The sequence below is a fragment of the Ctenopharyngodon idella genome, chromosome 21 (assembly GCF_019924925.1).
Source record: "Ctenopharyngodon idella isolate HZGC_01 chromosome 21, HZGC01, whole genome shotgun sequence".
NCBI classification, from domain to species: domain Eukaryota; kingdom Metazoa; phylum Chordata; class Actinopteri; order Cypriniformes; family Xenocyprididae; genus Ctenopharyngodon; species Ctenopharyngodon idella.
In genome coordinates, this window is record NC_067240.1 from 19,685,825 (window position 1) to 19,699,141 (window position 13,317).

General features: G+C 36.7%; 2 protein-coding genes across 2 annotated transcripts; one reads left to right on the top strand and one right to left on the bottom strand.

The window, feature by feature from the left end:
• The first annotated feature begins 1,168 nt into the window (after positions 1-1,168).
• On the top strand, positions 1,169-6,854 carry LOC127503955 (myozenin-2). Its single transcript, XM_051878228.1, has 6 exons — positions 1,169-1,320; positions 1,522-1,613; positions 2,256-2,410; positions 3,774-3,936; positions 4,042-4,225; positions 6,096-6,854. Exons 2-6 carry the CDS (start codon positions 1,544-1,546, stop codon positions 6,274-6,276), a joined length of 753 nt encoding a protein of 250 aa, XP_051734188.1. The 5' UTR covers positions 1,169-1,320; positions 1,522-1,543; the 3' UTR covers positions 6,277-6,854.
• rbm22 (RNA binding motif protein 22) lies at positions 6,439-12,448 on the bottom strand. Its single transcript, XM_051878227.1, is given in 12 exon segments — positions 6,439-7,104; positions 7,106-7,155; positions 7,259-7,390; positions 9,023-9,105; positions 9,195-9,359; positions 9,802-10,002; positions 10,214-10,386; positions 10,566-10,666; positions 11,069-11,201; positions 11,477-11,506; positions 11,652-11,705; positions 12,301-12,448. Coding segments are annotated over 12 exon segments (1,272 nt in total). The 5' UTR covers positions 12,355-12,448; the 3' UTR covers positions 6,439-7,008.
• Between the last annotated feature and the right edge of the window lie 869 nt (positions 12,449-13,317).

Sequence of the window (13,317 nt, forward strand, 5' to 3'; positions counted from 1 at the left end):
GCAAGTTCAAAAACAAACACCTTTTATTTGTTCTGTGTACCTCATATCAGCCAGCTTTTTACATATGTGTATCTGCTCTTTTATTTGCCACTATGAAAGAGTATGTGCTTTTTTTGCATACATCTGGCTTCAGTTGTTACGAAAGTTATTGATGAATCATGATTTGTTTGTGAAAACGTTCATGCTCTGATATCACACACAAATTTTGTGTGTACGCATGGTTAGTGAATGAGACCCACTGTCTCTAAAAACTTTTTGTATGAATTTGGGCTGGACTGATATTATTCAGCTTGCATATTTGATAGCACATACACCATAGTGCTGCAGGTGTTGATGTATTTTTGTAGGCCAACCCAGAAGTTAGCATCATGGTTCCCTTGACAAAAACACAACAGCATTTTTCTATTGCCTTTTGGATTATTGAAGAAAATTAACACTTTAACAAAAAAAAAGTTTGATTTTTACATGTTTGTTTCATGATAATCTTCACAAATGAACACGACTTTGAATTTTGAAGCCTAAATACATGACTTCAACGTCACAACCATTAGGCTTCTAACTTTTTCAGTCTTAATTTTATAAAAAAGTTTGTATTAGAATAGTTTGCAAGAGCACGATTACGAGGCTGGGAAATTGATTAATGAGTAGTTTACCTGTTCAGCGTGATGCAGTTTAATGTCGCCAACAACCTCTTTAGTTCCAATTTAGATACTTGTTAGCAGTCGCCTTTAAGACAAGTGAAAGCCCAGGGGTGGATTACTGATGTATTTTATGTTGTAGAATAAAATGTGAAAATATCTTGAGCTTGTGTTAACCACAGACTTTATTTCAGGCATTCAATCAAAAACCCATTCAAAAAACACATTGACTTCAGGACAATGGAACCAGAAGTGCAAAAAAAAAAAAAAACAGTTTCCAGGTTTTGGCCTAAAAATATACATCATCCCTGCAGCAGTCCATTTACACAAGCACTGAAAAATGAAGTCTTTTCTCAGACCCATGGCATACCTTCAGCAAAAGGTGCTGAACCCCCAAGGCAGACAGACTTGGGCATGACTCAAGAGTCTTGCCTTCCTCCCCGGTCACTGGTCTGAATGTGTTATGGCCAGTGGATCAAATTTTCATTAGTGTGGATGCTAAAGGTCTACCGTGCTAATCCACTCCCATTAGATACATACTTCACTTGCTATAATAAGACAGTGATCTAACCAGGGCAAAAAAGAAGGTCCAAAGTGTGTCTGACACATAAGCGTTTCTACCTCAGGACGGGATATATCATCTGTAGACTGGCTTCAGAGCAAAAACAGGATTTTAAAATTGGTAAGTTTTGCTATAATCAAAGGATTTGTTTGTTTTGTGATCAATGCGACTCAGTTTAAACAAGTGTTTTCAGGCCTGATGTAAGATCAAAGAAGGAGTACATATGAATCTATCACAAAGAAATAATCAAATCAGATTAATTTTACTGGGGAAAAACATATAAAAATAAATTATTCTTCTTCTGGACTGATTTTATTGAAGACTGGACACTATTAATATCATCATGCCTGTGCCATACACTGACGTATCTAAGGAGAAAGAGCAACAGGAGCTGTGCTCGGACACAGATGGAGGTAAAATACATCAGAAGCATGGAAAAAAGCTCTGTTTCTTCAAATAGCATGCCATCTAAATGGATATGACTGATTTAATGAAATTAGCTTGAAAGCAACAGCACTATGACGTGTGGGAAAAGCAGCAAAACAGTCTGTAAAGTGAAAACAGAGCCAAATTTTTACTTTCTGCTCTGGCATGTCTCAACTGCTTTGACTTGGTTCCCAAAACAGTAAGGGTATTTGTAATGTAATATGACAGCAGGAGACTAAATGCTTTACTCCAAGGGATCATGACTCATCCACGCCTGATTGGAAAAGATCTGAACCCTCTTAAACATTACAGAACAAACTGCAGGCTGAAGTTACCCTCAGATGCCTGTGTCAAATTTAACGATTTAATCACAGCCACACACATTGTGCTTATGCTTGAAGAGTCAAGATGTTGACAGAGAATGTTAGACATGCTTTTGATGACATTAATTGTGAATGATTATATACAGTATCAATAAAAAACCTGTGAATGTCTATGAAAAATAATGTTAACATTCAGAAGAATGTGATGTAATTACTAGCTTATAACATTCTAATGTAGTTTCATTATGGATGGTATTCTGTGATTAATATAAAATGCATTTCAACATATCTGTGCATGTAAATCAGCATGTCTGAACCTGGGAAAGAAGATCAGTGTTCCTCAGGATCTCATGATGGAGGAGCTCAATCTGCTGTCAAACAGAGGATCTATAATGTTTCAGGAAAGACTCAAGAGAGTGGAGAGATTCACCTTGGAGAGTATAGCACACGAACACCTCAGTGTAAGATATTTTACTGTGTTCACCAAGTTAACATGAAATCAGAATGGACCCTATTTAATTTCTTAAAAAGGAATATTCCAGGTTAAATACTGTAAATGTTTACAAACTTGGTCCCAGTGTTAACCAATTTGTGACCACAACATCAGTCATAAGTCGCACGGGTATATTGTAGCAATAGCCAACAATATATTGTATGGGTCAAAATTATCGATTTTTCTTTTATGCCAAAAATCATTACGATATTAAGTAAAGATCATGTTCCATGAAGATATTTTGTAAATGTCCTTCCGTAAATATATAAAAAAAAATATTTTTGTGACTGGATATGCATTGCTAAGGACTTCATTTGGACAAATTTAAAGGCGATTTTCTCAGTATTTTGATTTTTTTGCACCCTCAGATTCCAGATTTTTAAATAGTTGTATCTCAGCCAAATATTGTCAAATATGATGTATAAATCTCAATTTCAATAAAATTTACCCTTATGACTGGTTTTGTGGTCCAGGGTCACATTTGAGGCTAATGTGAATAATCAACCATTTCTGTGTGGGTTAACTTTAAGATTGCAACAATAACAAATAAACTTGAATAAATCATGTTACCTATCTTGAGGATGAACTTCAGCCTCTATGTCAAAAAGCCTCCTCAAAAGTTTCAGGAGGAAACTCCACAATCAACTACAAACTCATATTTAGGTCCGGTTCCATTTTGGTATGCAATGCCCACTTTTCATGATCCAATCAATCCCTGATGGAGAAAATCAAGTCCTGCCCTGTTTTCTTTTAATTGAAGATCCAGTTTCACTCAGAATTGTGAGAGATTTATTTTACAGAATAAAATGTGTTGTGAAAGCTATTTGAATGTGAAACCAGGGGTGTCCGATCCTGCTCCTGGAGGGCCAATTTCCTGAAGAGTTTAGCTCCAACCTGCTGCCTGAAAGTTTCTAATCACCCTGAAGACTTTGATTAGCTAGTTTAGTTGTGTTTAATTACCGTTAAGGCTAAACTCTGCGGGAAAGCCTCCAGGAGCAAGATTGGACACCTCAAGCTAAACTTAAGATGTTTACTGAGGCAAATTTACTAGGGAATAACTGCAGGACCACCTTCCAGCAGCATTTAGCTCTTGCCCAAATTACAACACACCTGAACCAGTTAATCAAAGTCGTCAAGGATCACTAGAAACTTCAAGGCAGGTGTTTTGGAGCTAAACTCCTCAGGCCCACTAGGTATTAGATACTCCTGAAGTAACTATTAATCTCATACTCATAAGAATAGGTTCTTTTTGCATTGCTGCAAAAACCCTCTTTTAGAACCTTTATTTTTAGAGGTTCAGTAATAATGGATGATTATTTAACACTGCCTAGGACTTAGAAGAAAGCCTTCAAGGCCAAAACGCCACACAAGGAGAGAAAGGAAGCGAGTACTTCACCTCTGAAATGTACATCACCCAGCCTGGAAAAAACAACCTGGTCACCACACTCAAGCACACAGTAGCTATGAAAGGAAACCCAAGCTTACTTGCACCTGGTAAATACAGAACAATGTATCTTTAATTCTGTATGAGTACATTAAGGTAACTTTTGTACCCAAAGTCAAGGGAAAACCTGATGGTCACTAATTTCTCTCACACAGGTTATGGGGGGCCTCTGAAAGAGATTCCTCCTGAAAAGTTCAATGTCACTGTGATCCCCAAGTCTTACCAATCACCCTGGGAGGAAAAGCCCATTGACAGCGAAACACTGTTGACTACTATAAGTACCCACCTGCCTGAGCCACCTTACAAACTTACCCCAGCCAACTACAAATGTTTCAACAGGTAGCACAACTGATATTGCTGTCCTCATTAGTAAATTCAGCATTAAAGGGATAGTTCACCCAAAAATGAAAATTATCCCATGATTTACTCACCCTCAAGCCAGGTGTATATGATCTTCTTTCAGTTGAACACAATCAGAGTTATTATAAAATATATCCTGGCTTGATAATATTAGTGAAGGGGGCATGAGATTTTGAAGTCCAAAAAACTGCATCCATCCATCATAAAAGTAAATCCATACGGCTCCAGGGGGTTAATAAAGGCCTTCTGAAGCGAGGCGATGGGTTTTTGTAAGAAAAATATCCATATTTAAAACTTTATAAACTATAATAACTAGCTTCCAGGCAGGGGGCCATTCGTATCGATTCACGGCAAAAGAGTAACCCCTGACCCGACGCAATGGCGCAATGCCAGAAGCTAGATATTATAGTTATTATAGTTTATAAAGTTTTAAAAAAAATTCTTACAAAAACCCATCGCTTCAAAAGGTCTTTATTAACCCCCTGGAGCCGTATGGATTATATTTATGATGAAACTATAAAGCCAAATGAGAACTTGAAACCAAATGAATTCCATTTACTTTATAAACGTAGGTTCCTGGTCTTATTGTAAATGCTTCACATTACCCCAAAGATAAAAAAAGTTTTGATTATGTAATCTTTGATGAAAATGTAATTTGCTCTTCTTCTGAAAAAAACTTTCCACACAGGCTATTGAATAATGTTAACAAATAGCTATAGCTACCTGCATATTTTCCAGTTAAAAAGCCAGTTTCATTTGGCCATAAGGAATTAAGTTTATGGAAGTAAAATGGGTTGCAAACAGCAATAGATTGCAAAAGTGTCTGGTCCACTTTTTCAAATGCCTTGGTTCTGCAAGTATTTATTCCAATAAATTTTTCCCATAGGTACACTATATTGCCAAAAGTTCTGGGACATCTGCCTGTACATGCACATGAACTTTAATGACATCCCATTCAGGAATGTTTATGGGAATTTTTGACCAGTCTTCTAAAAGCGCATTTGTGAGGTCAGGCACTGATGTTTTGTGAGAAGGCCTGGCTCGCAGTCTCCGCTCTAATTCATCCCAAAGGTGTTCTATCGGGTTGAGGACAGGACTCTGTGCAGGCCAGTCAAGTTCCTCCACACCATACTCACTCATCAATGTCTATATGGACCTTGCTTTGTGCACTGGTGCGCAGTCATGTTGGAACAGGAAGGGGCCATCCCCAAACTGTTCCCACAAAGTTGGGAGCATGAAATTGTCCAAAATATCTTGATATGCTGAAGCATTAAGAGTTCCTTTCACTGGAACTAAGGGACCAAGCCCTACCCCTAAAAAAAACATCCCACACCATAATCCCCCCTCCACCAAACTTTACACTTGGCACAATGCAGTCAGGCAAGCACCGTTCTCCTGGCAACCGCCAAACCCAGACTCGTCCATCGGATTGCCAGACAGAGAAGCATGATTCGTCACTCCAGAGAACAAGTCTCCACTGCTCTAGAGTCCAGTGGCAGCGTGCTTTACACCACTGCATCCGACGCTTTGCATTGCACTTGGTGATGTAAGGCTTGGATGCAGCTGCTTGGCCATGGAAACCCATTCCATGAAGCTCTCTACGCACTGTTCTTGAGCTAATCTAAAGGCCACACGAAGTTTGGCCAGCTACCAGCAACATGGAGAATCATAACATTACAAACTTTTATTTAAACCAACCAAAAAAAGTAAAAATCGGACAAAAAGGCAATGGTACAAGAATATTCACTTAACACCTTCTTAGCATGTCCACTTGTCTGTCAGGGAAAGTCTGATTATTTTTTTAGCAATGAAAAGGGAAATAAACAGCCATCACTGTCATTCTTTACAGAGCTCCTACGCCTTTTGGTGGGACAGTAGGTACGGAGAGGACTCTGCCACTACCTGGTTTTGAGATGCTGCAGGCTCGCACAGAGCCACACCTAACCTGGGACAGGATGTGCCACCGACCCAATTTCAACCGTACACCACGGGGCTGGAGAATCCAGTATGCTGAGTCTCCTGATTTGTGAAGCTGGTGAATATTGGCAAAATATACAAGAGGACTGTGTTTCTGAGGGATACCTAATACTCTACTGTGAATTGTGAGCTGAGCCATCAAATACCAATTTAAAGTTTACATACATCGTCTATTAATATGCTATGATACTGTTTACATAAACATTCACACAGTATTTAAAAATGTGAAGCATCTTTAATGTAACCACAAACTGCACAGCTGTACATTAAAAAAAAAAGTCTTAAAAACAATCCATGATGAACAATTGACGTTCTTTATATTTAGAGGAGAAGAAATGGACACTAGTGGGAACTGTAATATGAACAATGGAATATTCTAGAGGTGTAGGACAATACAGTGTCAAAAACAAAAACGAAGACTTCAGGCATTTGAAATAGTCAATAGTGCCCCCATTTGGTAATTGTTGGTCACTGCAACCAATTCTTTGACATTTTGCCCTAGATTGGGCATGATATATGTTTCATATTACATACAAAATAAAAACTGACAAAAAGATGATGGAAACCATCAAGGGTCATTATAAAACAAAAGCTTAAAAAAACGTTTTTATTAAATTCTAAGATGCTGGAATTTTTCTGATGTTTTCCTTGTTCGTTATGCATTTGCATTCCATCTTACACGCTTACTCACTTGCTCTGAAAATGATTGACATATAAACAGATACCAAAAATGAGAGCACTCTGGGTTCAGTTGTTCAGCAGTCCTCACTGAACAGTATGACTATCTAGGGGCCTCCACGACTCGCATGAGCGCCCATCCGCTGAGGATCCTGGGATGGGTAGTGGACCTGTCCGGGGGGCCTCATGGCCATTGGAGGGGGCATTGAAGAGGGACATGGGATCCATGGTGTGGAACATAGGAGGACCAAAACCTGGAGAGAACAGATGAGGTTAATGGGATAGTGAGGCATTTCACCTTTGGTTACTAACAGGCCAAAAAAAGAGAAAGGGGGAAGTGAGTGGGGTGAAACTTACCAGGTGGTGGGGGCATGGCAACCCCAGGTGGAGGAGGAAGTCCCAGGTTCATGACAGCAGGGGAGCTGGTTGGAGCCAGGTTGAAGTAGTTGGTGGAGGCATCTTCATCAGACACAGGGGGTGGGGGCAGAGCTGTTGAAAAGATTCACACACTGCTTTATCTTATGTAATATATAGTGGCCCCCAATTTATTTTGGAATAATTTTAAAGATTTAAAATGTTTTATTATTTTAAATTTATTTAAATTTTAAAGTGTGACAGGACAAGCTCCAAATAACTGAATAATACAATACATACTGTTTAACAATAAATAAATAAATTTAAATACAAATAAAAACATTTATAAGCAGTACATTTAATTTTAGTTTTATATTTATCATTGTAAATTTAATTTATCAGTGAGACATGTCAAGCTTCAAAATAAATAAATAAATAAATAAATAAATAATTTAAAAGCAATGCATACAATTCACCATAAATAAATTAAAATAAATTCATTTAAATTAATACATTTATAAGCAGTACATTATTATTATTAAATTATCATTGTAAATTTATTTAATTTACTAGTGTTACAGGTGAAGTAAATAAAAAAAAAAAATAAAAAATACATAAGATAAATTATAGCAGACATATCAGTCAGAACCAATGAAATAAATTCATATTTCTAAAACTAGTGTTAATTTTGTCAGCTCTTTTTTTTTTAAATTTAGTATTAGTCCTGTGTCAAATGTACTTTTTAGTTATCATATTTAGTCAACCTGGTCCTGTTTTTGTTTAGTCAAGTTCAACTAAATGTCTGGGCATTTTAGTCTAGTTTTAGTCAATGAAAACTAAGTCACATTTTCATCATGCTGCATAATGATTACCCTAAGAATATGATTATTTTGTGATTGTTGTCATTTGAGAAATGTATTTTTACATTTCATCAGAATTATTGCACTTTCACCAATAAGCACAAATCAATAGAATGTCGAATCATACCCATGGTTTATTTTACCTCATCTAGTGTACTGATTTATTATAGGCTATTTATAATATAAATTACCACTCTGTCTACATAATGAAATCTGGTAAAACAAACTTCTCTCAAAAATGAAAACAGTGAAATTCCTAATAGTAATTACAAATTATATTAATGTTTTTTTTTTGTTAAAACAGCAGCAAAAAATACTTTGTATTGCCACAAAGAGGTTGCGCAAGTTTATTCAGCAACCACAAGCAATATAGTTGAGATCCATGTTTGGATTTATTACACTTTATCACTGAGAAGGTTTGATGGCAGCAAACGGCACAAGTGGCTCGTGAAGGAACACATACTGGCTAAAATCACTGTCATTTGAGCAGAATATCTCAAATGAAGATCGCTAAACTCCAGCTTACTTGTTTGTCAGTGTTTTCAGATCATCAGCGCCTCTTCCGCAGTGTAGAGTGCACATGGTTGCCAGATTGCAAAAATTAAATAAAACACTGGGCAGAAAATGTATCATTTTAAAAGAAAAGCTCTGATTGGGGGATTTAAATTCTTGACATCTGGCAACCACAAACACAAAAGCTCGTAGTAGAGGCTTGTACAGCAGTCTGTCATATTTTGACTCCTCATTTTTAGACACATTTTTTTATATTTTCATATTTCTCAACTTTTTTCGTCAACAATATTGCATGTTGATATAGTCAGTTGTCATTTGATTAACTTTTTTGTCACAGATTTCGTTAACGAAATTAACTAAAATATATATATGTATGAGAGACTTTGGCACATACCACCAGGGAGCCCTGGCACTGGCTCCAGCCTGATTCCACTCTCTGTCACCCCATCCTTCTCTTTCCCTCGAGCCGCCTGTGACCTAAACGACACACAGCAACATTCAGTACCGCCACCACATACATAAGACTGTCTGATTTTCAGGTTTTTGCTGCATGATCAGTCACTGACCTGCCCCACTTAACATTAAGCCGGCGCCCATTAATAATGAGTTTATTAAAGGACTTCTCTGCAGCTGTCTCTGCGGCCTGCCGTGTGGCGAACTGGATGAAAGCACACTGCTGCCTTTGAACGATGGTGATGGTACGAATCTCCCCAAACTGGTAGAAGTGATTCCTTTTGTGGGGAAAAAAAAAAAAAAATGGAATCTTTAATCAAGAAATGACACAGAAGAGAAAAAAAGATTTTTTTTGCTCAATATAATATAAAATATAAAACAAAACAGCAGAATATTAAAATAACAATACACTTTAAAAATGGTACCTAAATAAATGGCATTTTGTTAATTATTTTATAATTATGCAAGCAGCGTTATACTGATCATGTGAGAGACTACATAAAACATTAACTTTTTATAAAAATTAATGTCACACCATGGGGCCACTTAAAATTAACTAGAAAAGGCAAAAAAGGTCATTAAAAACTTGAAAAGGTGACCAATTACAGGAACTATGATACTTTCTTGATGCTGATTAATAAATAATAAAAAAAAAAGTCTAAGGACAAGTTGCACGTCAACTAACCAAATATAGCTTTATGAGCTCTAATGTGCACTTACCTGAGCTCAGAGTCTGTAACGTTTTCTCCCAGCCCCCCGATATACAGCGTGGTGATGGACTTGTCTTCAGGTACGTCCAGTCTGGGCATAGTGGAGGCCCGCTTCAAGAGTTTATCAGCCACAGGATCATTAATGCCATAGTAACGGTCCTTAATGTTCTGATCAGCCAGCGGGTCATCTGGATCGGTGGGCTTTTCATGCCTATGATATCAAAGCAATGCATTTCATCACAAATGTAATCAAAATTCACAATTGGTCATACATTTCACACCTTTAGACATGAAGCAAAATGAAAATCATCACAACCAACATTGGGTGTTCATTGTCAAAAGAACTCCACTAGGTGAGAGTGAAATGGAGAATTCTGGGTCATAATTTTACACCAATAAAAGATTCTTAAGATGTTGCTCACCTGTACGGACACTCTTCCCCTCTCTTGCACTCCCCTTTCACCCAAAAGGAACAGATGTGAGGTCTGTTCCTCTTATAGTACGGCGTGGTACGAGCCAGTTTCAGCAGCATATCGCTACTGCTCGGTGCCTTCCCAAGCAGCCCCACGGGTCTTGTGCCATCAGAGTTAGCGATCTGCAGACCAAAATGTTACAATTTGACCTACAGATACTTCTAAGTATTATTTCATGCTGTTTAGTATTTACATTCAGTATGCTATATTACCATATTGAAAATCCTTAAAGATTTCTTTGATGTGCCAATGCAGACATCACAAAACACATTAATAAGTGCACAATATATGGACAAATTACCTCTCTCTCCATATTCTGAGTGTAATACTCCTTATTCACGTCTGATCTCGGTACTTCATCTTTAACGGACAGCCCAGTGTCACGAACCTGAATGGGCAAGCCTGTGCAAAGTACAGAAAATACTGTAATATTCAAGAAACACACACGCATGCATAATATACATATGAATGCTAGGCTTAGGATTGTGTCAGTTTGACAGACTCTATGGAAGCCCATTTCTGCCACATAAGAAAAATAAATCATGCTCTGCTAAAGTCATAATTATGACTTAAGTCAAAATTATGACATACTAAGTGGTCATTATGAGATTAAAAAAAAAAATCATAAATATGATATAGAAAGTTAAAATGATAAGATAGTCAATTATGAGATTAAAACAGCATCTCTTATTTTTACAACACTAATGTCAACATTTTACTTACAGATATCTATGGTATCCAGAGTATAGCCACAAATTAGGATTTTATTAACTGAAATTCTAAATCATAACAGTTCTGCATTACCATATTCCAGATCCAGGAGGCAGGTCTGGCAGACATTCTTCATTTTACTGCAGGTCTGACACACTTCTGTCTTCTTGAAGCGCATCCTGACTCCAGGACACCAGCGGAACACCGTGAAGGGACGCGCACAGATCTAGAAGATAGGAAGAATACACAATAAAATAACATGCTGCACTTTCAAAATGTGGGAAAAATATGGGGTCTTTTATCAATAAATTTCCATGACTTTGCTGTGTACTGGATAGGGATTTTAACAAATAACTTGAGATTACTGGACCGAGTTTCCATTTGTATATCATGTACCAACCATTTGAATTAATATATTAGGCATAGAAACGTTCTGAGATGACTGTGGGAACCCAGTCAGGAGCACATTTAGCATTTTTGTGAGGATAAACGCAGCAGTACCTTGCACTCCTTGCCAAATTTCTCTTTGGTCTGTTAAAAGAAATACACATACAAAGTGAAAAGGTGTTTAAATACCAAAAAAAAATTTAAAAAAAAAATAAATACAACTTGTATTAATTAAAAATTAACAATGAAACAAGCTAATAAGTGAAATAAGTGCACGAACTCTACTTACCATGCGTATATAAGGGTTTTCTCCCAAGCATGTTTGACAGAGGATGGGAAAATCCTGTTTAAATAAGCAAAGGCCATTACCATTCAAACTGAAAATAATTGTACAGTTCACTAATTACATAAATTAATATGTTTTTTAACTACTGTTGTTATCTACATACACGCACACACACACAATCATAGTTCAAAACAAAATGCATCCAATATAACACAGAAACAACTCTAAATGTTATAAGCCAACAATATCACTATTATACATGCACGTTTTAATTAAAAATAGATTACTTAAATGTTATTGGTGCTATATAAACTCTTCTGTTAACAGGACACTTTTAATGGATAAAATTAGCCTTTCTCGTCATTTCAAAAGGATGTTTATTTGCGTCTGTACAATAAAGATCAGTCACGATACAGTGACTGGATAGAGGATGTTCACACTATTCAGTTTGCAGATATGGGTGATTCGATATTTATATTAAAACATTGACTATTGATGAGAAAGGGTTTTCATTAGCCATAAGCTAAGACACTACAGAATGGGATCCGATTAGAAAAGGTTTTAATTTTTGGCGAGCTCAAGCAGAGAACGTAAATGCGCCAGTTGTAACAAGTAAAACTTCTTAAATAATCTTAAAATATGCTATACTTACCGAATCTTCCCAGTTTTGCCTGTTGTAAGTGTTGGATCCTAAAGACGTCGCCATTGCTACAGGCTAGCGCGAACGAAAACTTTACCTACAATGCTTTGCGTCTATACGGCTGGGAAAGAATGGCAGCGCCACCTATTGTTATGGAGGAATATACAAATTTCGCCCCCTTCTAAATGGAAAAATTCTGCACTAAGAATTTAATTTTAATGTAATCTTCTGAAACAAACCCTCGCTTGTAGGCAGATATATTTTTATGATCACAGCCCTTCTTCAATTTTCTATGAAATAAATAGCACATAATATAGATACAATATTTAATTATGCCAAACAAAAGTAATCAAAACATTTGAAATGTGCTCTTCCCATTTTCAGCATTTAAACTGATTTCTGTGGTGGTATTTGTTTTAATATGCTTTGCTTTTTGAATGTTTTCTTTCTTCTTATGTCAGTATTAAAATTTATGAACACTTGAATTTATGTTTTGAGTGTACAATTGTCTGTTTCTGAACTATTATTGTACCCTAACGTAACCTATCACTTTCAACATCGAGTAACAAATCTAACTGAAAGTTGTATTGTGGCAGTTTGTTTTATCTTTTTATCTGAAATGGACTGTGGTGGTTATGTTATTACAATTCAAAGATCCACTTTTGATATTTTGGATATAAGTCACCAAAACTGTGATTTGACTGCAGTTTGGAGGGAGTCAACAAATGTGACATGACCTAGGATGTACAAAGGAATGTAGGATGAGCAATGGCATAATAACCACTCTAATGTCATTACAGCCCCCTAGACCATTAGTGTCAAAGCACCGAAGGCCATGTGATGTAAAACACTGCAGCTTATAAATAAAGAGTGACCGAGATTGTGTAGACCGACTCTCCACTACAAATGATAAATGCATAATGACAAGGTCTGTCAGGCTTATAATTTTGATGTTAAACGGCATTAATATTTGAGATAAATCTAAGTTTGGAAGGCACATGTGTGATTCTGTCACTATATGAGTATGGA